Here is a 27,592-nt window from a genome sequence, read left to right as displayed (position 1 = left end):
GTAAGGCATGTGCATGAGGTGCCCGCCCACATCCTCAGTGGGAAATGTTTAGGTCACATGCACTATAGAGGGTGCCACCCCCAAATATAGGTAAATATATTGATCAGAGGATATACAACAGTATAATGATATTCATAGTAGTAGTACAGCAGGTTAGAATGGATAAAGATACAAATGGAACAACAATCTTTTTTGGTAAATATAGATGAATGCAACCGTGTGTATAACTGTGGAGATATATAAGGGATGGTGATGTTGATAATGTCAAAAATATAAAAAATATGTATATAAGGAAGGGGTTTTATTTTTCATTAAGCAAGTAAGAAAATGGAACAATACAGGAAAGGTCATGGCCAATATACTGGAAGTGCTGAACATGGACAGATACCATGAGTGACTAACCAGTATATAGTACTTGATGGTAGGATAGTGCAAAAAGTTGGGGCAAAGAGCATAGCATACATGGAATAATGCATGCTGTCTACTATCCATAGTCAAAGATATATATATATATATATATATATATATATATATATATATATATATATATATATCTATATATATATATATATATATATTTAATAAGTATGCTTGTTGGAAAAGTGGGACAGTCTTACTTGTACGGCCTTGTTTCAGAGCAGAGGGGGATAGGAAGGACACCTCCTAACAGATCCTCTAACAGTTGGCCCATATCTCGATCATCTGACCCAGGCAGCTGATAATCCCAATGAAGGGACCATGTTTAAGGGTGGAATGCGGGGGCTGTAGAGAATGGATGACAGCGTGGTGTAGGTTGTTACAGGGTGGAACGCACGCTATCGACCTCGGAAGCAGGTGTGCGTTCCACCGCTACTCAATGTGGGCCAATTGCTTAGAGCGCTCGATTCTAGAGCCCGCACACTAAGTCAGGGCCGCAGCGAGCTGACTGTCTGGAATGCACGCCGTCAGCTGGAAGGAGAGTCCTGCGTTCCAGTGACTCTTCTGGCAAAGGAAATGCCTTGTCAGCGTAATGCGCCCGCCTATGGGGGCGTGGCCCCGGCCTGCTATTGTGAATGTGAGATGCAAATGTCCCAGGGCCGGCCTGCTGCTCATATCTATGTTGATGATGAGAGACCCTTAAGCCAGAGGGGGATGTGTGACACCCTAGTGCCTCCAAGTTGTTTAGAAACTTCTGAGAATGATTTTTATGAGGGGGTCTCTACCTTACCCGTTCTAAAGTTGAAGTTATTGAAGAGATAAAATGGGCAGATGATGAGGATTGGGTGATGGAGGAGTCAGAGTTTCTAAAAGGACACAAAGATTTGTACCAGGACACCATGGTGGAGTCCTCCAGCTACAGAAACCCACCAGAGAGATGTCCCCATCCTCTGTATTCCCGGGATTCCACACAGGAAGATCACACCATCCCTCACCATTACAAGGTTGGTAGGAAGGAGCTTCTAGAACATGGACTTGTGTAGATAATGTGTGGGTTTTTTTATGTGATGTCAAAATAATAAAGCTTATATTTTACAGATTATATTCTCTCAAATTTTTTTGATTTAGAGTGGAGATCCAATCAATATAAAAGTTGAGATTAAAGCAGAAGAAGAAGAGAGGTATGTGAGGGATGATCAGCAGTCTATGGAGGAGGATGAAATAACGGGGACATTTATAGAGAAGGACACTCCTACAGAGATCAGCACAGGTGGGTCATTAACACTAAATACATTCCTCCACCCATACTGCTCACTGATTGGTCCAGAGTAGGGCGGGGACTGGGTGATATCAGTCTGTAATCCCCTGGTTACTTTCCTGAGCTGTGTTCCCTGTCCTATATTCCTGTATTTCTCTCGGATAATCTTCCTTCTCTGTGCTGCAGACACAATTTATGTCTCTAGACTGGATTTATGGAGATTCTGGGGTTTAGCTGGAAATGTTGATTTTCACCATAGACATTACTAGACCTAGGCACCTGGAGTATAGGCCTTGAGTCTTCTGCCCCATATCCCGGTTCTAACAGGATCTCTGACAGAACCATTCTCCCGGGGTTACTTGCTCTGTTATTTGTTGGCTGTGTCGGGTGTAGGGATATGTCTGTATAGTCTCAGATCCAAGTCACTGAGTGCAGTCTCAGGGGATGGGAGGCAGCGGTGTGGGACCTCTGCAACTTCTCTCATGTAAACATTTAAGCTTCCACTGATTCCTGCATACCAATATTATGAGTCCTGACCCTTACACTATATAATTTACACTCACCGGCAACTTTATTAGGTACAATTGCTTGGTAACACAAATTGCTAATCAGCCAATTACATGGCAGCAACTCAATGCATTTAGGTATCTAGATGTGGTAAAAAACGACTTGCTAAAGTTCAAACCGAGCATCAGAATGGGGAAGAAAGGGGATTGAAGTGACTTTGAATGTGGCATGGTTGTTGGTGCCAGACAGGCTGGTCTGGGATTTTGACGCACAACCGTCTCTCGGGTTTACGGGGAATGGTGGGAAAAAGAGAAAATATCCAGTGAGCGGCAGTTGTGTGGTGGAAAATGCCTTCTTGGTGTCAGATGAGAATGGGTAGACTGGTTTCAGATCATAGAAAGGCAACAGTAACTCAAATAACCACTCGTTACATCCAAGGTATGCAGAATACCATCTCTGAATGCACAACACATCAAACTTTAAAGTAGATAGACCACAGCAGCAGAAGGCCACACCGGGTGCCACTCCTGTCAGCTAAGAACTGGAAACTGAGGCTACAATTCGCACAGACTCATCAAAATCAATGAGTCTTGATTTCAGCTGGGAAATTCAGATGGTAGGGTCAGAGTTTGGCACATGGATCCATCCTGCCTTGTATCACCGGTTCAGGCTGGTGGTGTAAGGGTGTGGGGGATATTTTCTTGGCACGCTTTGGGCCCCTTAGTACCAACTGAGCATCGTATAAACACCACAGCCTACCTGAGTATTGTTGCTGACCATGTCCATCCCTTTATGACTACAGTGTCCCCATCTTCTGATGGCTCCTTCCAGCAGGATAATGCACCATGTCACAATTCTCCAATCATCTCCCCACTGGTTTCTTCATCATGATAATGAGGTCACTGTCCTCTAATGGCCTCCACACTCACCACATCTCATCCAATAGAGCACCTTTGGGATGTGGTGGAATGGGAGATTGGCATCATGAATGTGAAGCGGACAAATCTGCAGCAACTGCGTGATGCTATCATGTCACTATGGACCAAAATCTCTGAGGAATGTTCCAAACACCTTGTTGTATCTATGCTACCAAGAATGAAGGCAAAAGGGGGTCCAACCCGATACTGGCAAGGTGTACCTAATAAAGTGAGTGTATATTGTACATTACATACTCCAGTCCCCTGCACTCTATCCAATTGCCGAGTGCTCACAGTACATTTGGGCGGCATGTACAGGCGAAGCAAGGAACCTGTACCTAATTTTTCCTGTACAGACACGTGGGAATGCGGATTCCAGTACTTGGGGGCTGGTGATCATGTGATTGCTATGCGATCACATGATCAAAATGTCAATAAAGCTGCTGTAAATCAATATGATTCATAACAGCTTTGTTTCCTTTACTAGTGAGCTGTGATTGGCCTACAGCTATCACATAGTACCTGGGCTAATCACAGCACCCTGTACCATGTGGTTAGCTGTAGCCAATCACAGATCACTAGTATTCAGAGCTGCCATGAACTTAATCAACTCATGACAGTTCAAAGCATTGCTGGTACAATGATCTTCATTGTAACCAGCAATCAAAGTGTAAAAAAAAGAAAAAAGATCCCTGATTACTATGGTGATGGAACTCTGATGAAAAGTATTTAATTAAATAGGAAAAAAATAATGTTAGAATTTCTTTTTTTTTTTTAAACACCGAATAAAACTTTTTTTAACCACTTCTGGACCGGAAGGTTTTACCCCCTTAATGACCAGGCCATGTTTTGCGATTTGGCACTGCATTATTTAACGGCAATTGCGCAGTCGTGTCACGCCGTACCCAAATAAAATTGATGTCCTTTTTTCCTACAAATTACGCTTTCTTTTGGTGGTATTTGATCACCTCTGAGATTTTTATTTTTTACACTAGAAACAAAAAAAAGAGCAACAATGTGAAAAAAAAACACAATATTTTTTACTTTTTACTATAAAATATTCCCAATAAAAAAAAATTTAAAAAAATTGAATTTTTCATCATTTTAGACCAATATGTATTCTGCTATATATTTTTTGTAAAAAAAAAAATTCCCAATAAGTGTAAATTTATTGGTTTGCGCAAAAGTTATCACTTCTACGGCGATCAGCGATTTTTTTGCGGGACTGTGACATTGCGGTGTACAGATCGTACCCCAAACTGACATTTTTGACACTTTTGGGGGGACCAGTGACATTACTACAATAATCAGTGCTATAAATATTCACTGTTACTGAAATAATGACACTGGCAGGGAAGGGGTTAACACCAGGGGCAATTAAAAGGTTAAGTGTCCCTAGGGGGTGCTTTCTAACTGGAAGGGGGGTGGGCTTGCTGCATGAACACAGAGACTTGTGTTCTTAAATAAGAGAATCCCTGTGTTCATTGCTGACAGAACAGCGTTCTGCCGTGTTTTCATTGGCAAACTGCCGTTCTCTCTCCATGGGGAGCGATCGCAGGTGCCTTGCGGACATCGCGGCTACCGGACCCCTGATTGGCTTTCTTTGTAGTGGTCCCGCGAAATGACGTACAAGTTAGCGGGACAGAGCCGACCTGCCGCAGTATGTGTACTGCTAGCGGTCAGCAAGTGGTTAAACTTTTTTTTTTTTTTTTTATGTTTTTTTATTTAACATGCTGTCACCAGTCAGTGTCCATGATCACCACGACACCAGTCCTATCATGACGCTGTACTGCACTGGTGACAGCATGTTTAAAAAAATTGTTGTGAAAAAATGTTTTTTTTACTTAATGAATAATTAAAAAATTAAAACTTCAACAAACGTATCATGCCTCTTCCTAAATACCCCTGACTGTCTACTTTCCAAAAAGGGATAATTTGGGGGGTATTTGTACTATCCTGGCATTTTAGGGCCTCGAGAAATGAGATCGGCCGTCAGTATATCAGGATTGATCAATTTTCAAATGTATACAGTATATCCCATAGTTTGTAGATGCCAGCATAACTTTCCTACAGCCTAAATAATATACACTTATTGGGATTTTTTCTATTACCAAAGACATGTAGCAAAATACATTTGGCCTAAATTTTTTACCAAATTTTTAGGTTTTTTTTTTTTTTTTTTTTTGGATATGTTTTAATACGAAAAGTAGAAAATATTGTTTTGGTTTTTTTTTTTCAAAAATTCTTTAGTCTTTTTTCCATTTATATCACAAAAAAAATAAAAAAAACAGCATGATCAAATACAACCAAAAGAAAGATCTATTTGTGTGAGAAAAATGATAAAAAATATAATTTAGCTACAGTATTGCATGACCGCACGATTGCCAATTAAAGAAGCACAGTGCTGAATAGCAAAAAATGCTCTTGTCATGAAGGGGGTAAAACTATCAGGAGGTCAAGTGGATATACTCTATGTTGACCCCTGCACTATATACTCTATGTTGCACATTACATACTCCTGACCCCTGCACTATATACTCTCTGTTGTTCATTACATACTCCTGACCCCTGCACTATTTACTCTATGTTGTAGATTACATATGCCTGTCCCCTGCACTGTATACTCTATGTTGTACATTACATACTCCTGACCACTGCATTATATACTCTATGTTGTACATTACATACTCCTGACCTCTGTACTGTATACTCTATGTTGTACATTACATACTCCTGACCACTGCACTATATACTCTATGTTGTACATTACATACTCCTGACCCCTGCACTATATACTCTATGTTGTACATTACATACTCTTGACCCCTGCACTATATACTCTGTGTTGTACATTATATACTCCTGATCCCTACACTATATACTCTATGTTGTACATTACATACTCCTACACTATATACTCTATGTTGTACATTACATACTCCTGACCGCTGCACTATATACTCTATGTGTCCATGCATTTTTACTGTAGTGTCAGTGTAGTGCACGCTTGCAGTTTCACTGCAGTATATTGAAGTGTATCAGGCCAGTTTTACTGCAGTATATTGTAGTGTGTCAGTACACTTTTGCTGCAGCATATTGAAGTGCGTCAGTGCACCTTTACTACAGTATATTGAAGTGCGTCAGTGCACCTTTACTGCAGTATATTGAAGTGCGTCAGTGCGCTTTTACTGCAGTATATTGAAGTGCGTCAGTGCGCTTTTACTGCAGTATATTTTATTGCATCAGTGCAGTTTTACTGCAGTATATTGACGTGTGTCAGTGCACTTTTACTGCTGTATATTGAAGTTACATTTCTGTCAGCAACAATTCTCAAGTTAAAGTTCACCAAATACCATTTCCCATTGTTTAAAAGTGCATACAATTACACATTTCCCCATCTCTATTTCAGTAATAATCCCCTCCCTATCATGTCTGGGAGGCCAACAAAGAGAGTCAGACGTTCCCCATACACTTTGAGGGGGGCAGCAGCGTATGTGTCCACAGGCATAGGTGGATGTGGTCTGTCCTCAGGCAGGGTATCATTTCCCCTGTTTAGTGATGTTGCCCCTGCTATCTGGCCACAGCATGCAGAGGAGGTGGTGGACTGGCTTGCAAAACCATCCTCATCCTTCATGACCCAAACTGGCACAAGTGAGCTGTCCACCGCAGCTGCCAAATGGCTTACTCTGCCTCCTTCTCCACAGCTACTTTTGCAATAGTCCCAGCATCAGGCTTGGAGGTGTCAGCTTACTTATGTAGAGTTACTGTATGTAAATACAGCATCAGCCACTTGCTTCTTGAGGATACACAGCCAATATTTGATTCTGATGTTGGTTCTGAGGTTGAGGAAGGTAGGAACGTGAGCCTACAGAGAGGGGAGAACACTGATAAACAACAAATTGGCAGTCATGTTCTGCCAGCCACAGCGTATTGCCAAGTTGGGTCCAATAATGAGGATGGAGGGGATGATGATGATGAGGTCACTGATGTGACTTGGGTGCTGAATAGAGCAGAGGAGAAAAGTGAGGTGGAAAAATAACCCCAACGAGGCAGGATGTCCTCCAGAGGCAGCCATCATGGAAGCTTAGAGAGCAGCCACCCTATTCCATCAGATTGTGGAGCTGTTATCTCCCGGCCCACTTCCCACAGCTCAGCTGTGTGTGGGACACAATTCTCCTCCTCCTCACCTTTCAGGTCTACCACTGCTATATCTCATGACCTCTCAGCAGCCTCCACTGACAGGGATGATGGTAAAGCGAAGGGTGTCACAGGTCCTTGCAGCACATCTGTCAGCAGCACACCACCCACTGTAGAGTATAGCCGGCAATTTTCTCTGCCCCAGCTGCTGCAGCAAATAAAAAAATAAATACAGTCCCTGCCACCTACATGCCAAGCATCTAAATTCCAGCTTGCCCAAGCTAATGGCTTGGTCATTATAATTCCCTCATCACTGTCACTCCTAAAAAAGGACAGTTCTCGTTGTTTCCTCACTCTCTGACTAAGGTCCACGAATAAAGAGATGAACTGGTAGGAGATCAGAGGATCCATTTACTAGTTACATTGAGGGTGGAATTGTAAGATCCTCAGCGACAAAGCTGCCTGATGTGGGCGGAGTCCTGGTTTACGGGAACCAATCTGCTCATGTCTAGTAATAATCTTTTTATTTCTGTAAAAGCAGAATCTGGTGTTCAGTGGACTGGAAAACCAGCCATGAAACCACCTAAATGATGGGACTTTATAGGTGTATGGTTGTGGCACAGACAGAGCAAACAGAAATTGAATTAAAAATATTGTATTTTATTGATTAACATTTTGAATTTAAAAAGATACAGGATTTGTATCCAAAAGTTCATGGTCAAAATTCATAAACAGAGGTTGCAGTGAAAGTACATGTGAATACTACGTTCGTGTAAACCGAGGAGATGCAGGGGGTCACCGGGGTCCTACATGTTTCGCCATTTCAATGGCTTCATCAGGGACCAAGTGACTTGTGACCTCTCGCAAAGGCTCTAAACACTGATAAACAGAAATATTAGTAGTATTCATTGTGCGCATGTAAACGCATGAATTACAAATCGATGCATTGTTGTTTAAGGCATATACATACAGATTGGTATTGAAAACTTACCAACACGTAATACACAAAAGCAAAATAACTGTAGACTGCATAGCTGAACATGCGTATAGACTGGTACCGGACCCTCCCCCAGGTCCTAAAATGGACGCGGGGTAGTGAGTGCCTTGATAGGCCAACCAATGCTGGACTTTACACCACAAGTTTGATCCTCACACTATACTTTTCTCCGTATTGGAAGTAATCAAACAGAACCCACGGGGTGGTAATTTTGATAATAATATACTCAAAAACGAAGTTAAGTGGATCTATAGGCTTCAGGCCACTAAATCCCCCGGTTTAAATACCGCCATATCCTACAAACCCTTTCTGGAATAGAACGGATGCATTGAGCCCCGTTATAGGTCCCCTCTTTGATCCTCCAGCTTTTCCTTCCTTTTTTCCTTTTCCTTTCCCATTTCTTTTTTGCTACTTTTCTTTTCCTTTTAATTTCTGCTACTTTCTCAATTTATTCTCAGTCGCTGTCCTTTTGCAATTATTGCATTGGATGTTCTTTGATATAACTATATGTGCATTTTTTGCACCCTGACACAGCCCCCTCTTCTTAGGGATATGTCTAGGGTGCTGAAAATTGGAAGTCTTTTATTGCTTGGTGTATTGTTATATTCCTTCCTTTTTTGATGTAAAACTGCTTACTGCATTCTGACCGTAACGTGTCTATTTGGCTTGCCGGCACCTGTGGTGTGCCCTCTGGCCCTCGGCCAGTGCTTGGGCGCCAAGCCGGGGGCTAGGGGGTGTATCAGCGGAATCCTCCGCTCCTCCCCCTGAGGTTCCTGCATCCGCCCTCCCGAGGGACGGATGTTTTGGCCGGACCTCGGCGCTCCCCGCGCATGCGCAGCGTGCGCCTGTCCGACCACTAGTTGGCGCCCGCACCGGAAGTGACCTATTAAGGCCGGCTATGACCGTGTCACTTCCGGTGGGACCGGACTATATAAGGACCAACGGCGGCGCAGTATGATCAGGTCATCACTACCTGACGCTGCGGTGTGCGGGACGGGTGCAACTCTGATCTGGCTTCCGGGTAAGTTCTGCCTGCTGGCGGGAGTACTCTTCGTATCCACCACCTTTTCTCATTCATCTCGACTACACAGTCCCATTCACGGGCCTTTTCTCCTCGGTACTTAGTTCTCACTGTCTTTTTCTTTGCATGCTTGATCACCTGGCAATCTCCTCCAGGTCATCAATTATTGTCACTCAGGTGTTCACTGGAGATATATATACCTCATACGTTGTCACCACCACTCATCTGCACTCTTCATTTTACCACCTTCCTTCTCTCTTTGTTCTTCCCCTATGGCGTCCCCATTACTTATTGGGGACTACCTATACACCCCCTGTTTTCTTCTCCCCTTCAATTCTCAGCTCATCACGGTCTCTCCTGTCTTTTCCTAGCATGCAGTTGTTGCTGCACGAGGTCCTCTGTCTGGTTCTTACACCTATTTCGGGACGTTTGGTTCTTTCCCTTGTGGTTTTCCTCTGTGGGCCCTAATATTCCCTCTTTTTACGTGGAATATTCATTACCCTTTGCCTATTTGGCTTAATGTGTAATATGCTTGACCCAATATAACTTCTAATTAGTTTGCAACCTATCCCTTTCCCCTTTCAGAGGCTGGAATCTTTTATCCTGCTCTGCTGCAATTGATAAATTACCCGACTGTTTTGTCCCAGCCCGGTCCAGCATTGGTTGGCCTATCAAGGCACTCACTACCCCGCGTCCATTTTAGGACCTGGGGGAGGGTCCGGTACCAGTCTATACGCACGTTCAGCTATGCAGTCTACAGTTATTTTGCTTTTGTGTATTACGTGTTGGTAAGTTTTCAATACCTATCTGTATGTATATGCCTTAAACAACAATGTATCGATTTGTAATTCATGCGTTTACATGCGCACAATGAATACTACTAATATTTCTGTTTATCAGTGTTTAGAGCCTTTGCGAGAGGTCACAAGTCACTTGGTCCCTGATGAAGCCATTGAAATGGCGAAACATGTAGGACCCCGGTGACCCCCTGCATCTCCTCGGTTTACACGAACGTAGTATTCACATGTATTTTCACTGTAACCTCTGTTTATGAATTTTGACCATGAACTTTTGGATACAAATCCTGTATCTTTTTAATTCACAATGTTAATCAATAAAATACAATATTTTTAATTCAATTTCTGTTTGCTCTGTCTGTGCCACAACCATACACCTATAAAGTCCCATCATTTGAGTGGTTTCATGGCTGGTTTTCCAGTCCACTGAACACCAGATTCTGCTTTTACATGTTTATACCAGGGATGTGGTGGTCTTGGTTGGCCTTAGGTGTTACTCTGTCAGTCACCCAAATTCCATTTTTTGTCTGTAATCTTTTTATTTCTATTTTAGTCCATGGACGGGAGATGAGGAAAACCTCAGAGGATTGTCTCACTTTGTCTCCAGACTGTAAAGTAGAAGATGAGGACATCACACAGTATAGTCCAGTAGAAAACCCGGCTACCTCAAATGTCCATCCGCCACCACACAGTGTAGATGGACCATTGTATTCCTCTTATCCTAAGGAACCTCAGACTGTGAGGGACAGTGCCGGACCATCGTATTCCTCTTATCCTGAGGAACCTCAGACTGTGAGGGACGGTGCCAGACCATCGTATTCCTCTTATCCTGAGGAACCTCAGACTGTAAGGGACAGTGCCGTCCTTCCAACAGATAAAAGGTTTTCCTGTACTGAGTGCGGGAAATGTTTTTCACAGATGTCCAGTCTTTACAGACATCAGAGAGCTCACACAGGGGAGAAGCCATATTCCTGTCCTGAGTGCAGAAAATGTTTTTCAAGGAAGTCCAGTCTTTCCGTACATCAGAGGTCTCACACGGGTAAAAAACCATATTCCTGTCTTGAGTGTGGGAAATGTTTTTCAGAGAAGTCCAGTCTTTACACTCATCAGAGATTGCACACGGGAGAGAAGCAATTTTCCTGTTCTGAGTGCAGAAAATGTTTTTCAAAGAAATCCAATCTTTCTATACATCAGAGATCTCACACAGGTGAAAAACCATATTTCTGTCCTGAGTGTGGGAAATGTTTTTCACTGAAGTCCAATCTTTACAGACATCAGAGATCTCACAGGGGCGAAAAGCCATATTCCTGTCCTGAGTGTGGGAAATGTTTTTTAGTGAAGTCCCATCTCTACAGACATCAGAGATCTCACACGGGGGAGAAGCCGTATTCCTGTTCTGATTGCTGGAAATGTTTTTCAGTGAAGTCCCATCTTTACAGACATCAGAGACTGCACACAGGGGAGAAACCACTTTCCTGTCCTGAGAGAGAGAATTGTTAGCTCATATATACTCCATGGCTGATCTTCATCATGTAAGAAACAATTTATAAGGCAATCAGAGATCACCAAAGACATGGATGAAGTGTTGTACCGTGTTGGTCATTGATGCAGTAGAAAAAAAAAAGTCATTACCTTTCATTGGCTGATTGTATTTTGTGGTGTGAGGTTTTGTAACCATTTAAAAAAAAAATTTGATAAATGTTACAAGCATTAATCTGGCCATTGTGAACTTAATATTTTAGGCAAATTGAGCGTTGAATATATATTTACACAAATAACCCCCTGCAGCTGGATCAACTTATCCCCCAGACAAGTAAGATAAAACAGAAATATATATTCCCTGCGCTATAATCCTACAGTGATAAATTATCTAATAATCTTCTTTAGCTGTCATATATCCACCAACAAATTGTCTAAAGCCCCATACACACGATCAGATTATCGAACGAGCTGTCGTCGTTTTTTGTGGCATGCTAGTCTGATGTGGAAAGTGAAGAGGTTATTTTCATGCAAATTTTCCCGTAGGACAGAATTCTACTTCAGAAGTGATGTCATGTGTTGGATTGATTTGTATGTGTTCTTTCATCTCTGAGCATGCCTAGTCTTGCTCTCAAAAAAATTTTCCGTCTAAAACTGTACTAATGAGACGAAAATGGGACGTTGTGTTGACGGACGATAAAAATTTTATAACCTGCACATCATGATTTTTTAGGCCGAAAAGTCGGAGTCGGCTGTCGAAAGCACCATACTAACAATCCGAAAATCGGCAGATCGGTCGTCGGACGAAATTTCCCTTCAGATTTTCTTATCGTGTGTACGGGCCTTTAGCCTTTCCCATCAGCTGTTGGGTAATGAGTCTTTTCAGCCTTTAGTGTCCAAAAAATGGTGTACTCCAGGTCATCCATTGTCCTAGTTAAGTGAAAAAATCTCTTTCAATCACTCAACATCACCTCTGTGAATTATACCCAAATAGAAATAGGACTGCCAGAAAATGATCAGATCCTTATCAATGAACGGGTCATAACAAGCATGATGTCAAACAGAACATTGGCCTCCAGGTGTATCCCTCCTTCATTCAAATATGTAAGTCAGTTATTACACTGTCCTTTATTTCCTCCCAGAATTAGAAAAAACAGAGAACCAATTTACAATGGGTAGTATTTTAAGCAATACAAATGGTGAATATAGAATTATGCTTACATAAATATTAAATGCAATAGCCCAAATAACCATAAATTTGCCGTATGTGCAGCTAATTCTCCCCATCAATCACACACACCAGTGTGCAGGACTTACATGCTGATGGACTCTCACCAGATAATGGGACCCTTGGATCTCATAGGGTCATACAGGGCATGTTGTACCCACATACCCTTCTTGGTCCCCGTAATTGCTATTCAGACCACCATTGGCAAGTTATATATCTCCAGAGAGTAATATGGAGAAGGCAAAACTCATGGGATTCTCATCCATGCAGGGTGAGGGTTTCTGGGTTGATCCGGTAAAATGTGGAAAAACTGACTTTCAGTTTTCTCAGGTATCAGGGTCACCCACCTGGCTCCCCCAAACTCCGTACCTGACCACCATTCCCCACATTTTCAAGCTTTCTGCCATTCTCTGGCACCCACACACAGACCACATAACGTCCATGTTGGGCCATGGAGCTGACGGCTTCACCACCTCCTCTTAGTAGTCTGCCTCCCCACTGCACCTGCATGTGGATTCACCACACACTGTGAATACACACATGTGGATGGCACAGTCCCACTAAAGACAAAGGGCACACTCCCTGTATATGGCCAAATATGAGGGGGTGGGGCTGGTTGTCAAGGCAACCCAACACCATGCCTTGTGTTACCTGGGGAAGGGATAGCATATTGTACTGGGGAGAAATACCGGAGCAGAGCCCAGGCAACCTCAGTCTCCCTGCTCACTCTCCTCTTCACTCTGCTCTCGTGCTGTGGGAGGTCCTGTGTTGTGGACAGACCCCCACAGCCCCCCTTACCAGAACACATGATCCTCAGGAAGACCCCTGCCTGGCCGGCCTCTGCTACTGGTGCCTTGCTTTCTTGGCCCCAAGCTCTCCTCTGCTGTCTAATGAGTCAATTAACTCCCACTGTTCCAAAGTTCTTCCATCCTTTCTGAGCGCCCAGCCTATGCTAAAGACGTATCCCTTCTTGTGCCAGAGTTCTGCCATCCTTGCTGTATGCCCAGCCTTGTGCTGGGGACTTAATCCTTTGCCATGTCCCTGTGCTGAGGATTTCACCCTTTGCTGTGCCCTGCATTGAGGACTCATCCCTTGCCGTGTCTTTTTATTGATGGAGATAAAAATTGTGGTACAATTAAACAAGGCACTCAACAGGAGCGCCAAAAAAACATAATTCGGTACATCATATTACAGTGCATTTTAAAACCTTCAGTATGCAGCATTCCATCCCATTATAGAGTCAGTGAGCATGTCAAGTAACAAGAGAAAAAAAAAACAAGGAAAAAAAACATGAAGATAACCAATACTCTCAGGGATGACCTTAAGCAGAAGATATAGTGAGGTCAGAAGAGCAACAAGCCCCCCACGCCTTATCAAATTTATCTGGGCAACTACTGTCTTCAAATACAAGTTTTTAATATGGTAACACCTGATTCACCAATTGCAACCACATACGCACCGAGGGAGGAGTGGATTGAATCCATTTAGAGCAACGGCCTTGCAGGCCATGAATAATGTCTCCATTAGCGTAATTCTAGTATGTCGCAGCCACTGCTCCCCATCCAACACCCCCAACAAACAAATCAGGGGGGTGCACAGAACTGGATCAGACAGGACCGCAGAAAAAACATCGGTCACCTTTTCCAATATGGAGCTATAACCGGACACAAACACATGACATGGGCGAAGTCCGCTCGTGGGCAGGTACACCTAGTACGTGTAGGAGTCGGCAGTCGGTGCATGGGGTGCAGCCGAACCGGAGTCAAATAGGATTGATGTAACATGTATAGATGAATCAGTTTATTGTTAACTGCTGGAGAAACTGAGAGATGAGAGGAGCATTCCTCCGCCCAATCCTCATCCGACAATTCAGGGATAATTTGTTGCCATTTAGTGCGGACTGTCAGTGGGGTTTTATTAATTGTGGCAGATATCAAGTGTAGGTAGATTGTGGAGATAAGCCCCCTGGGTCCATGAGATCGCAAAATTCCTATCAGCGGGTAATCAGAAAGGCCAACATAATTAGTTCCAAACTGGGAGTGGAGTGCATGGCGAAGCTGGAGGTATCTATAAATGGCATTACGGGGAAGATCACACCTATCCTGCAGTGTCTGAAAAGAGACTATAACATTGCCCTTAAATACATCCCCCAAGGTAGCAACTCCCCTGCATTCCCAGAACCAGAAACGATTGAAGACCGTGGAACATTGGGTTATGCCAAAGAGGCAGGGCTGAATCAATATAACCAAAGTCAGCAATCTTCTTAGCTTCCCCGCCACACTGCAATGGCCATTGTAAGCCTCCAAAGCCACCAGCAAGTCCTCCAGCCCGAGCACCTGTGCAAGGTATGATTCAACCACAGCCAGGGTAGTCGGAACCAACCAATCCGACAGGTGGCGCAACTGTCCCGCTAAATAATAAAAGTGCAAATTGGGCAGTGCCATACCCGCCTCCCCTTTAGGTCGCTGTACAGTAGATAGCTTAAGATTATGTCTAGTATTGGCCCAAATAAAAGACACAAAAAGCGAGTCTAGGATTTAAAAAATGAATTAGGAACGGATATAGGGACATGGGAGGTCACATATAGACATTTAGGTAGTAAAATCATCTTAATAAGATTGATCCTGTCTGCCACTGACAGAGGGAGTCTAGTCTCTACTCAAAGCTTGTGCTTGATCATCTGCAACAACTGGTCTAAGTTAGCCTTTAGAGCAGGGGTGGGGAACCTACGGCCCGGGGGCCATATGCAGCCCTCAAAGTCATTTGGTCCGGCCCCCCGTGCAGCTGAGTCTGTTTCTCTCAGCTGATCTGTCAGAATGGAGCAGATGCTTCCTGTATAGTTCCGGCTCTGTTCTGACAATCTGAGTGAGTCACAGGCGGAGTGATATCAAATGCACTCCGCCTGTGACCAATACAGGAAACATTGTCTCTTCCTCCAGCGCGGCGCCGCTGCCAACCAGCATTTCGCGCCAGCAGCACACACAGCAGTACCAGCCAGAACCAGCAGTACCAGCCAGAGCCAGCAGTACCAGCCAGAACCAGCAGTACCAGCCAGAGCCAGCAGTACTCACAGCAGTACCAGTCAGAACCAGCAGTACCAGCCAGAGCCAGCAGTACCCACAACACAGTACCAGCAAGCAGTACCAGCCTGAGCAAGCAGTACCAGCCAGCAGTACCTACAGCACAGTACCAGCCTGAGTCAGCAGTACCCACAGCAGTACCTGTCTGAGCCAGCAGTACCCTCAGCACAGTACAAGCCAGCAGTACCAGCCTGAGCCAGCAGTACCCACAGCAGTACCAGCCAGCTGTACCCACCAGCATTACCAGCCAACTATACCCACCAGCAGTTCTTTTCAAAACTTACCATCACAAAGAGTCGACTGCGCTCCAGACTGACCGACGCAAACCTGGAAAACCAGTTGCGAGTAGCAATATCATCAATACCAGCTAACATCACACACCTCACCAAAGAGAAGCAGTTGCAGCCATCACATTAGGGGTGAGTTAATTAAATGTTTAAACCAAATATAACAGGCACATTTTTAAGTTGATAATTTTGTACGGCCCCTGAATGATTTTATAAATACCCAAATGGCCCTTGGCAGAAAAAAGGTTCCCCACCCCTGCTTTAGAGCATCAGATGGGGATAATGTAATAATGATTCCCAGGTATTTAAATGAAGACACTACACGGAGAGGGCTAAGGGGGTCTCCCGATGCCAGAGACCGTGAATCAAAAGGCATCAGTGCTGACTTCTGCCAATTAATTTTTAGACCAGAGTAGGTGCCAAAACCATCGATTATCTGCATCGCTGCCTGTAGTGAAGTGGAGGTGTCCCGTAAATACAGAAAAAGGTCATCTGCATACAGACCAATAATATCAGTTCTATCACCCATGGTAATACCTTTTAGGAGAGGAGACTGCCGAAATCTCAGTGCCAGGGTCTCAATGGCTACCACAAATCTTAATGGGGATAAGGGACAGCCCTGCCTAGTACCCCGATGGAGTTGTATAGACGGGGACTCTAAACCATTGACCAAGATGTGGGAAGTGAGGTCTTTATAAAGGATAGACCCCATGTTTGAAATTTAATCCCAAAGTCAAAGGAGCGTAATGCTGCCATAAGAAACTGCCATTCTATCAAATCAAAGGCCTTAGCAGTAGCCAAGGAAGCCATGGCACAGGACACTGGGAAAAACTCTTTAAGTTGTAAAATCATTTGTGTTCTCTGGATATTAATAGAGGTGGACTTACCTGGCATGAAGCCAGTCTGGTCTGGATGAATAATAGTGAGAGCCGCTTTGCCAGAATTTTTGCTAGAATTTTATAGTCTAATGTTCAATAGGGAGATTGGGTGATACGAGGCACAATCCATTAGGTCCTTATCTGGTTTAGGCATGAGAACCACTGTGGCAGAGTACATCGATGAAGGCAGCCTACCCTCCCCGAAAGCAGTGGAGTATAAATGTGCTCGAATAGGGGCAAGGATATCCAAATATCTACAATATATCTCCAGAGGCAAACCATCAGAACCAGGTGCCTTTCCCATACCCAGAGATGCTATCGCCTCCCTGACTTCCTCCTCCGCCTCCAACCCTTCCCTCTGCTCCTGGGTCAGAGTGGGAAGCAACAGGTCTGATAGGTAGTTATCAATTTCTTGACTAGTGTAGGCTAGAGTGGAGGTATACATACAGTATTTGTGTAAAAGTCATGAAAGCAAGAAAGTATGTCCCCAGCCACGCGGGTCTCAGAACCATCAGAGCGAACTATCTTGGTTACAACCGTGCTGTTCACCTGATGTCTCAGCATATGGGCCAAACGCTGACTAGACTGGTTTCCAAACTCAAAATATTTCTGTTGAGTATAGAAGATTTTCCTCTTAGTACTGGCAGATGCATGGTCCACATACATGCGTGACATGCCCTCCCAATGAACCCGATTGGAAACCGAGGGGGCATCTAAATATGCTGCCTCAGCTTCCCGGTACTTCCTTTCCAGCTCCTCCTCGTCGGGAAGCATGCTTAATACATGAAATAGTAGACTTAAGGGCTCCCCGTAGCAATGCCTTCAAAGTATCCCAAAACACTAGGCCTCCGATCTGCACCATGGGCCTCCAAAAAAGCAAACATCCAATTTGGGAGAGCCAGAAAGGCTGCACCTGCCATGGTCTACGTATACCTCTAGCACCAACATCAATTGACAATGACAAGGGAGAATGATCCAAAACTCCTCTAGGGAGATATGATACGGAGAGCAATGTAGGCAGCAATCTATCATCACCCAATGCCAGGTCAATCCGCGAGAGATACCCCCTACTTGTAACAGACCAGGAGTATACCCTGGCACTAGGATTAAGAACACGCCACAGATCAAGCCAACCAATTGTGCTGGATACTTAACCCTTTTCCATGCCCTGTGCTGAGGACTTACCCTTTGCCGTGTCTTGTGCTGAGACCCTAACCCTTGCTGTGCCTGGTGCACTGCCTGGAAGAAGAACAGGCCCTCACTCTATAACTACTTGTCCTCCGAAAGGTTTCACCCCCCTTCCTGACCAGAGCACTTTTTGCAGTTTGGTACTGCGCTGCTTTAAATGGAAATTGCACGGTCATGCAGCACTGTACCCAAACAAAATTTGCGTCCTTTTTTTCCCCGCAAATAGAGCTTTTTTGGTGGTATTTTGATCACCACTGGATTTTTATTTTTTGCGATGTAAACAAAAAATTAAAAAAAAATGATATTTTCTACTTTTTGTTATAAAAAATATCCAATAAACTTTTTATTTTCTTTCTTAATTTTCCCAAAAATCGTGGCAACAAATGAGAACTGCAAAATACTCACCATGCCTCTTAGCAAATACCTAGGGGTGTCTACTTTCCGAAAAGTGATCATTTGTGGGGGGTTGTGCTAACTTGACATTAAAGGGCCTTCGAAACTGTGATAGGTAGTGAGGAAGTGAAAAAGCAATTTACGTCCTTACGTAGAAAGCCTAAAGGCGGTGATTGGTTTTTGGGGTCCTGTATGCGGCTAGACTGCCAAAAAGTCTCACACATACTGTATACCCATGGCATGTGTGAGCAATATATCAACTAAGTGACAGTTTTGTGTAAAAAAAAAAAGGGTCATTTGGGGAAGGGGGGCGGGGGTGTTAGAAGCTAATGCCACACCTCACCCACTCTTCTAACCACTTGAAGACCAAGACTTTATTGACACTTTTTGTTTACATGAAAAAATATATATTTTTTTACTAGAAAATTACTTTGGACCCCCAAACAAAGGCAAAGGCCCTACATAATAAAATGGTGGGCAATGCAATTTTTGTTTTTCACACAGTATTTGCGCAGAGATTTTCCAAACGCAATTTTTTTGGAAAAAAACACTTTTTTGAATTTTAATGCACAGAAACACAATATATTGCCCAATTATTTGGTAAATTATAAAGGATGATCTTATTCCGTGTACATAAATGCCAAACACGACCTGTTTTAACATTGCGCACACCCGTGCAGAGACGATCACCAATAAACATTTTTAAAAACTTTAAAAGCCTTTACAGCTTGCCACTTTAGATATACAGAAGAGTTATATGGCTAGAATTACTGCGCTCGATCTGACATTCACAGTGAAACCACACCTGCATGGGGCAACTGCTGTTTACATACAACATGGGACCGATGCTTGCATTCACAGGGGGCAGGGGTACTTTAGTTTTTTTTTTCTATTATTATTTATTTTGCTTTTTTATTTTATTTTTACAGAAATTCTGCCAGACAAATTGTATGGTATGCCCACCATTAGAACACCCACTTCTAATGATGGGAATACATGCAATGTTCTTTTTCTTCATTTAGCCCATTGGCAGATTCCTCCATTCACATTGATTGATGTGGATGATAAAATCTCTGCCCAGAAAAGTGGAAAAAAATATAGGCCGAAGCATAGAGGTGATCTGCCCTCTGACCGCTCTAGCCCCCATGCTTCGGCATATACAGTACAGTATATTCTTTTTTTAACATAGGTGAAATCACCTCCTACACCGCTGCAGTCACTGATGTATGTATTCTAAAAGCACACCCTGTTACTGTCAGAATAAACAGATTAGTGCTGCAGCTGAATAGAATGCCTGCAAAGCAAACAATACAACATAGTAACAACAAAAAACATTAACTCAATAAAACAACTTTTCTCTTACATCCTCCGACAGTCGCCGCCACTTCATAATCTTCACTAATGGGGTAATTGACCTTTTCTCCGCAGGAGTAGCTAGGCAACAAGATTTGTTAATATCAAAGCTTTTAGCATATCCCACCCCTAGGGGGTGGTCCCCTCAGTCAATACCTCCCTGCTTCCAGCATTCTCAACTCAGTTTTCAATTGCCTAGCTTAGGAGTAGCTGGCTGTTCCTGTGCTGGGGCTTTCAGTCTCAGCCTTCTATCCTCTTTTGGATTTTATTTCAAGTATTTCTTTTACTTAGCTGTTTTTTTCTCAGCATTAGTTTAGTTTTCTTCGGATGAAGATGATCATGCGGAGCTGGGTCTCGGTCTGGTCACCCTGGATCCCAGGGCTGTGTGCCAGGGGTTTCCCCAGCCTGCCATCGAGCGTTCAGCTCAGGTTTCCCTGGCATATTGAACGACCCATCCTTGTTCGCTGCAGGGATGCTGCCTGTGAGGTGGCTACCTCACCGGACGCCATTTGCGGTTTCGCACCGCAGTCCACTGCGTCCTGGCTGCGACACTCCCTGTCCTCAGTACAGTGGTTTGGTCGCTAGAGAAGGCTCCCCACGCCATCCGGAATGGTAAGTAAATTTTTATGTGGGGACCTGTCTGTTTGGGTGTCAGTCTGTGGCTGTGTGACCCGCATGTCTGTGTAAGTGCTGAGCTCCCTGTCAGATTCCTGTGTGGAATAGCTGCCTTTCTGTGGGCTGCGGGGGGGGGGCTCTCCCGCTCTGCTGTGTGAGATGTATGGGGCAGACTGGGATCAGACATGCTGTGCGGCGACCGCTGCTGCGGCCCGCCATTTTTCTCGGCAAATTGTGGTGACCGGCCCTGTGTGATACAGCGCGGTGTTTTGGCACCAAACGCCGCCATTTTGGCGGCGATCGCTCCTGCAAGCACATGTCGGCAACATTTTCTTGTTGCCTTGATTCCCTCAGCCGAGCGGCCATGTTTGTGAAGCCTTCATAGGCTATATAGGGCGGTCAGTCATTGCATCACTTCCTTTTTCACTGGAACAGCGATCGGTGGCAGCAGCTGTGTGCTCTCTCCAGGTTTTTACCTTCCTTATCCCGTATTTCCTTGCTCAGTGCTCCTTATCCCTGCGGGGGTCGGTACATACAGTAGTGTGCGGTGGGCTGCGCTCGCCGCGGTCTTAAAGGGGCGGTCCTTTATTTCAGTTGATACTGGGGCATGGATTCTCAGGATTGCAAGTTTCCCCCCGCCCTGGTGGGGGGCCAAGGGGCTGCTGCATCCCCCGAGGGGGCTGATCTGGCTGCTGTTGTAGCGAGCTTGGCTTCTCAGGTGCAGATGCTAATGGCTGATCGATCCGCAAAACGGCCCAAGTTATCTATTTCCTCTGATTCAGAGGGCGATGGGGCTGCTATGGCTGGAGTGCCCTTCTCAGGGTCTCGCTCATCCCTGGACCTTGTGGGGTCTGAGGGGGAGGCTGAGGTAGAAGGAGTTGATACTTCTCCCCCTGGCTCGCCTGAAGAGCTTGCACTCATGGATGAGTTGATTACTTCTATCAAGGAAACACTGCATCTGCAGGATGAACCATGTCCTCCTGCTTTGATGTCCTCTTATGGGACTAAAAGCAAACGCAAATCTGTGCAGGTTTTTCCCTGCCCTGCGGAATTTCAACGCGCTGTTGATGAGCAATGGCGCAATTTAAAGAAGCCCTTTACTGTGCCAAGTAGGTTCAAGCTGCATTATCCATTTACACCCACCACTGATGAGCGTTGGTGTGTGCCGCCTCAGGTGGATCACGCGGTGGCAGTTTTGAATAAATCTACTGTGATTCCTGCTGAGGATATCCCGGTGTTCCGGGACCCTACGGACAGGAGATTGGAGTCTCTGGCCTGTCATACTTATACGGTTGCTGGTTCTATGCTGAAGCCTATTTTTGCTTCCATTATGGCAGCCCAAGCTATTGCGGATTGGACGCAGGTGCTCAGGAGCACCCTGGTGGCTGACTCTGCTCCGCCGACAACGTTGGCTATGGTAGATCAAATTCATCAGGGTGTCATGGATTTGTGCGATGCGGCCTTGGATTTAGTCCCTTTGGCTGCACGTCTCTCCAGTGTAGCGGTGTTGAACCGTCGCCTGATATGGCTGAAATGTTGGTCGGTTGACCAATCCTCTCGCAAGACTCTGGCTAATCTTCCCCACGCTGGATCTCGCCTTTTTTGGCGAGTCTTTGGATACTCTGATAAAGGGAATTTCCGGGGGTAAGAGCACTCTCTTACCCCAAACTCACAAGAATAAGTTTGTTCGCGGTAAGAAGAATACCTCGTTCAGGCCCTCTCAGGGGTCTTTTCGTGCCTTTCGGTCACAATACAAGGGCAAGCCCTTCAAGGGCCAGGGCTCCCAGAAGAAGCCGTGGGCAGGGAAGCAGAAGTCCGGCCAGTCCGGGTCCGCTGCCCATACCACTTCGGCCTGAAGGGGCGCCCTCACCCGGTTCTGGGGTGGGGGGACGTTTGCTCGGTTTTCTTCAACCCTGGCTGGCCCGCATTCGGGACAGGTGGGTTCAGGAAATCGTTCGATCTGGATACAAGATCGAGTTTCTCTCTCGGCCAGCGAGCAGATTTTTTCCCTCAAATCTTCAGCTGTCTCCGGAGCGTTTGCAGGATCTGCACCTGGCGGTGCGGGACCTGCGGGCCCAGGGAGTGGTGGTTCCGGTACCTCATCGGGACAGATTTCGGGGGTTCTACTCCAATCTGTTCACTGTGCCCAGAAAGGAGGGCAAGGTACGTCCGATTCTGGACTTGAAAGCTCTGAACCGCTTTGTGCGGGTTCGCAAGTTCCGCATGGAATCCCTACGCTCAGTGGTGGCTGCCCTGAGTCCGGGGGAAATCATGGCCTCCGTCGATCTGAAGGATGCGTACCTTCACATCCCCGTTTTCGAGGGTCACCAGAGGTACCTTCGATTCGCCATTGAGGAGGATCTTTACCAATTCGTGGCGTTACCCTTCGGTCTCGCTTCGGCTCCGCGGGTTTTCACCAAGGTGCTTGCGCCGGTCCTGGCTTTATTGAGAGCCCAGGGCGTCTCTGTCTTGGGATATCTGGACGATATCTTGCTTTGGTCTGCGACCAGTCAGGGCCTGGTAAACGACCTGTCCACCACGATGCAGACTCTGCAGGAGTTTGATTGGACGATAAATTTTCCAAAATCAACGTTGTGTCCGTCGGTTCGTCTTCACTACCTGGGGATGATCCTGGACTCTGCTCAAGCGAAGGTCTTCCTGCCGGAAGACAAGCTCCGGACACTTCAGGACGAGGTCAGGTCCCTCATGGACACTCAGTGCTCATCCCTCCGGACATGTATGAGATGTCTAGGTCTGATGGTCTCGGCTTTCGAGGCGATTCCCTTCGCCCAGTTTCACACGCGGGGTCTTCAGGCGGAGATCTTGGCCAAGTGGGACGGGCGTCCGCAATCTCTGGATCTGCGGATCTCGTTGAGCCACCACACCCGAAGGGGTCTTTTGTGGTGGCTCCAGTCCCCGGTGGTGTCGGGGGGCAAGTCCTTTCGTCCCTTGTCATGGACGGTGCTCACCACGGATGCCAGCCTGTCGGGCTGGGGTGGTGTTCTCGGCGTTCTATCCGCCCAGGGGACTTGGTCGGAGGAGGAGTCCTCCCTTCCGATCAACATTCTGGAATTGCGAGCGATAAAACTTTGCCTTCTGCATTGGTCAGAACGGCTTCAGGGCCGTCCGGTTCGGGTTCAGACGGACAATGCCACAGCGGTGGCCTACATCAACCATCAAGGGGGCACCAGGAGTGCCCCTGCTGCTCGGGAAGTAAACGACATTCTGTCGTGGGCCGAGACGCACGTCCCAGCGATAACGGCTGTGCACATTCCGGGGGTGGAGAACTGGCAGGCGGACTATCTGAGTCGCCAGACCCTGGACCAGGGAGAATGGTCCCTTCACCCGGATGTCTTCCAGATGTTGTGCGCGAAGTGGGGTCTTCCGGACGTGGACCTGTTCGTGTCTCGTCTGAACAACAAGGTGGAAAGGTTTGTGGCAAGGACGCGCGATCCTCGGGCAGAGGCCTCAGACGCGTTAGTGGCGCCCTGGCATCAGTATCGTCTGATGTATGCCTTTCCACCGATTCAGCTGCTGTCCAGGCTGCTTCGCAGATTGGCCTCGGAACCGCACGCGGTGATTCTGGTGGCACCGGACTGGCCTCGCCGGTCTTGGTACGCAGCCCTCGTAAATTTGGCAGTCGACGTTCCGTGGCGCCTGCCGCTTTGGGAAGACCTTCTGTCTCAAGGGCCGATATTCCATCCTGCTTTACAGTCGCTGGCTTTAACGGCCTGGCTGTTGAAAGCCAGGTCCTGAGGGATAGGGGTCTCTCCCCTGAGGTCATTCTCACTTTGATCAAGGCTAGAAAAGCCTCTTCGGGAAAAATTTACTACCGTACTTGGAAAGCGTACTTTGCCTGGTGTGAGTCCAGGGGGTATTCCCCCTCGCTCATACTCGGTGTCGAGAGTGTTGGCTTTCCTCCAAACTGAAGTGGACCAGCGTTTGGCGCTGGCCACAATTAAGGGTCAGATTTCTGTGCTGGCCGTTCTTTTTCAACGCCCTGTGGCGTCTAATTCATTGGTTAGCACCTTTGTTCAGGGGGTGCGACATTCGGCCCCTCCTAGGAGGGATCCTTTGCCTCCATGGGACTTGAACTTGGTTCTGTCCGTGTTACAACAGGCTCCCTTTGAGAAGATCAGGGAGATCTCGCTGTCTCTGTTGTCCAAGAAGGTTGCCTTTTTGGTGGCGATCACTTCGACTCGCAGGGTGTCGGAGCTGGCAGCTTTGTCCTGCAGCTCTCCCTACTTGGTGATTCACTTGGATAAGGTGGTCTTGCGACCTAACCCTTCCTTTCTTCCGAAGAGGATTTCGGAAGTTCACCTGAATGAGGACATTGTCTTGCCTTCGCTTTGCGCAAAGCCTAAGCATCCGAAGGAGGTGGCTTTGCATGCCTTGGATGTTGTTCGGGCGATCAGGGTTTACCTGTCATCGACTAAGTCTTTTCGCTAGTCGGATTCCCTATTCGTCCTTCCAGAGGGACCTCGGAAGGGCATGGCGGCCTCGGCTGCTACCATCGCCAAATGGATCAGACAGACGATTGTGCAAGCCTATGCTTTGAGGGGGAAGGTTCCTCCTTTCCCTGTGAAGGCGCACTCTACCAGATCTCTGAGTACGTCTTGGGCCTATCGTCATCAGGCTTCTGTGGCCCAGGTGTGTAAGGCGGCGACTTGGTCGTCCGTTCACATCTTCTCCAAATTTTACAAAGTGGATGTTCAGGCATCGGCAGATGCTTCCTTTGGCCGTAAAGTTCTTAGTGCGGCAGTGCCTTAGGGTCCCTTGGCTGTTGGGGTATTTTTACCCCTGGGTTACTTGTTCTTCCTGGGTTGTTGCTCCTGTTGAGCACGTTTTCCTGTTGCCAGGTTGGTTCTCTTACCTTGGTAAGGTTCCTTTCTCTGATGTGGGTACTGCGTTGCTTTAGTCGCGGCTGCGTTTTTTTCCCACCCCTCATGTCTACACTGCTCTGGGACGTCCCCATTAGTGAAGATTATGAAGTGGCGGCGACTGTCGGAGGACGTAAGAGAAAACGGAATTTTTGTAAAATCTTACCGTAAAATTCCTTTCTCTGAGTCCTCCGACAGTCGCCGCCCCCGCCCCTCTTTTGGGGTTTGCTTATGTACTCTACTGCTATGCTACTGAAACTGAGTTGAGAATGCTGGAAGCAGGGAGGTATTGACTGAGGGGACCACCCCCTAGGGGTGGGATATGCTAAAAGCTTTGATATTAACAAATCTTGTTGCCTAGCTACTCCTGCGGAGCAAAGGTCAATTACCCCATTAGTGAAGATTATGAAGTGGCGGCGACTGTCGGAGGACTCAGAGAAAGGAATTTTACGGTAATATTTTACAAAAATTCCGTTTTTTTTTTTTAATGGCAATTTGTGTCAAAAAAGAGTAAAATATAAATGCCGAAGCATAGGGGGGATCTGCCCACTGACCACCCCAGGCCCCTCATGCTTGGGCATATACACTTTGTTTTGTTTTTTTAACTGTGGTAATGAAATCTCCTACAGCACTGATCACTGATTTATGTATTCTAAACGTATACCCTGCTGCTGTCCGAATAAACAGATCAGTGCTGCAGCTGAATGGTGTACCTGCAAAGCAAATAATGTTTAAAAATAAAACACGGTAAGAACAGAACATTAACTCAATAAAACACCAACTATTTTTGACTTTTTTATTTTTTTTATTGGGTTTTTTTTTTTATCTTTTTTTTGTAACTTTTCTGTAACTGTAAAAAATGGTAAACAACAAATAGTCTGGACAAGCAGACCAAGGGATGGACTTTAAGGGCACATCATATGATAGATCACATGAGAACAAGTTATAAAACTAAATACTTTATTGACAACATATAAAAACAATAAAAACCGAGGTGATGAGCCTCAATCTGAACAAAAGCAGGTTCAGTGCATTCAAGTACAATCTAGTGTCTGATACATATCAACAGTATGCAGGTAAATAATACTTGACTGGAAGAGTATTGGCTAATGGTCAATGTGTTTTGCGGCATGCTTAATCAGGACCATAGTCATAGGAAGATATCGCCCAACGGAGCCAATGTGTGTCAGAGCATCTTAAATGGCCCCCATTTAGAGGGTAGGTAAAGTTTTTTTGCTTTCTTTTCTCTCCCCTTTAGATATTATGATTATATTGGTTACCTATATATAATAAACCCACTCATGGGAGTGATAACTTTACTATACTTACCTCATATATATTATCTTGAACTCCACTCTGATGTTCTGAGTGTTCACTGTCCCCTGTGTCTGCCCAAAGCCAAATTAGCCATTGCGCTTTTTGAGAAGGCTGGTTTATTATTCAAATAAGTTATATGGTTGTATACACAACATTTTATTCACATTATTTGATTAAATAATGTTATTTCTGTATGTATCACTAATTTTTGTTTTTGTGCTTATATTAAGAATATCTTCCTATGTCTATGGTCCTGATGAAGCATACCGCAAAATGCATTGACCATTAGCCAATACTCTTCCAGTCAAGTATTATGCACCTGCATGCTGTTGATATGTATCAGACACTAGATTGTACTTGGATGCACTGAACCTGCTTTTGTTCAGATTGAGGCTCATCACCTAGGTTTTTGTTGTTTTTATATGTTTTCAATAAGGTATTTAGTTTTATAACTTGTTCTCATGTGGTCAATCTTATGATGTGCCCTTAAAGTCCATCCCTTGGTCTGCTTGTGTAACGCTCCGGCGTTTATTTGTGTGGTGTGGATTTGCAGCTGCGGAAGTTACACTCAGTAGTCATGTAGAGATGTGTTGAACTACCATATCCAACTCTCAAGACTCATCATTGTGCATCAGCCTGTCTCAGCAAGCACATACACAGACACAGACACTCATTAAAGATGTTCCTGGAGTGATATGTTTATATGTGAAAGTATAGAGGTGATACTGAGGGGACAGGTGTGGATAGTGATAGCAATGGTAAGAGGTAACAGATGGTGATAGTAAGCACTTAGGATAGCAATCATGTACAGGTACAGGTGGTAGTGAAGAGCAGATGGAGTGT

The 27,592-nt window shown here is 45.4% G+C and overlaps 1 protein-coding gene across 1 annotated transcript in view; it reads left to right on the top strand.

The window, feature by feature from the left end:
- Positions 1–11,551, top strand: part of LOC309550282 (uncharacterized protein) — a gene marked incomplete at its 3' end in the record, with an annotated part of 308,158 nt that extends 296,607 nt beyond the window's left edge. Inside the window, exon 14 of the mRNA XM_082250687.1 lies at positions 10,605–11,551. Within this exon, the coding sequence (XP_082106813.1) occupies positions 10,605–11,551 (947 nt within the window). The remainder of the gene's footprint in view (positions 1–10,604) is intronic.
- Positions 11,552–27,592: the final 16,041 nt, after the last annotated feature.

This window comes from Pelophylax lessonae, assembly GCF_965119305.1.
Source record: "Pelophylax lessonae genome assembly, chromosome: 3".
Lineage (NCBI taxonomy): Eukaryota > Metazoa > Chordata > Amphibia > Anura > Ranidae > Pelophylax > Pelophylax lessonae.
Note: the sequence above shows the minus strand (reverse complement) of the source record. Positions and strands in the feature narration are given on the sequence as shown.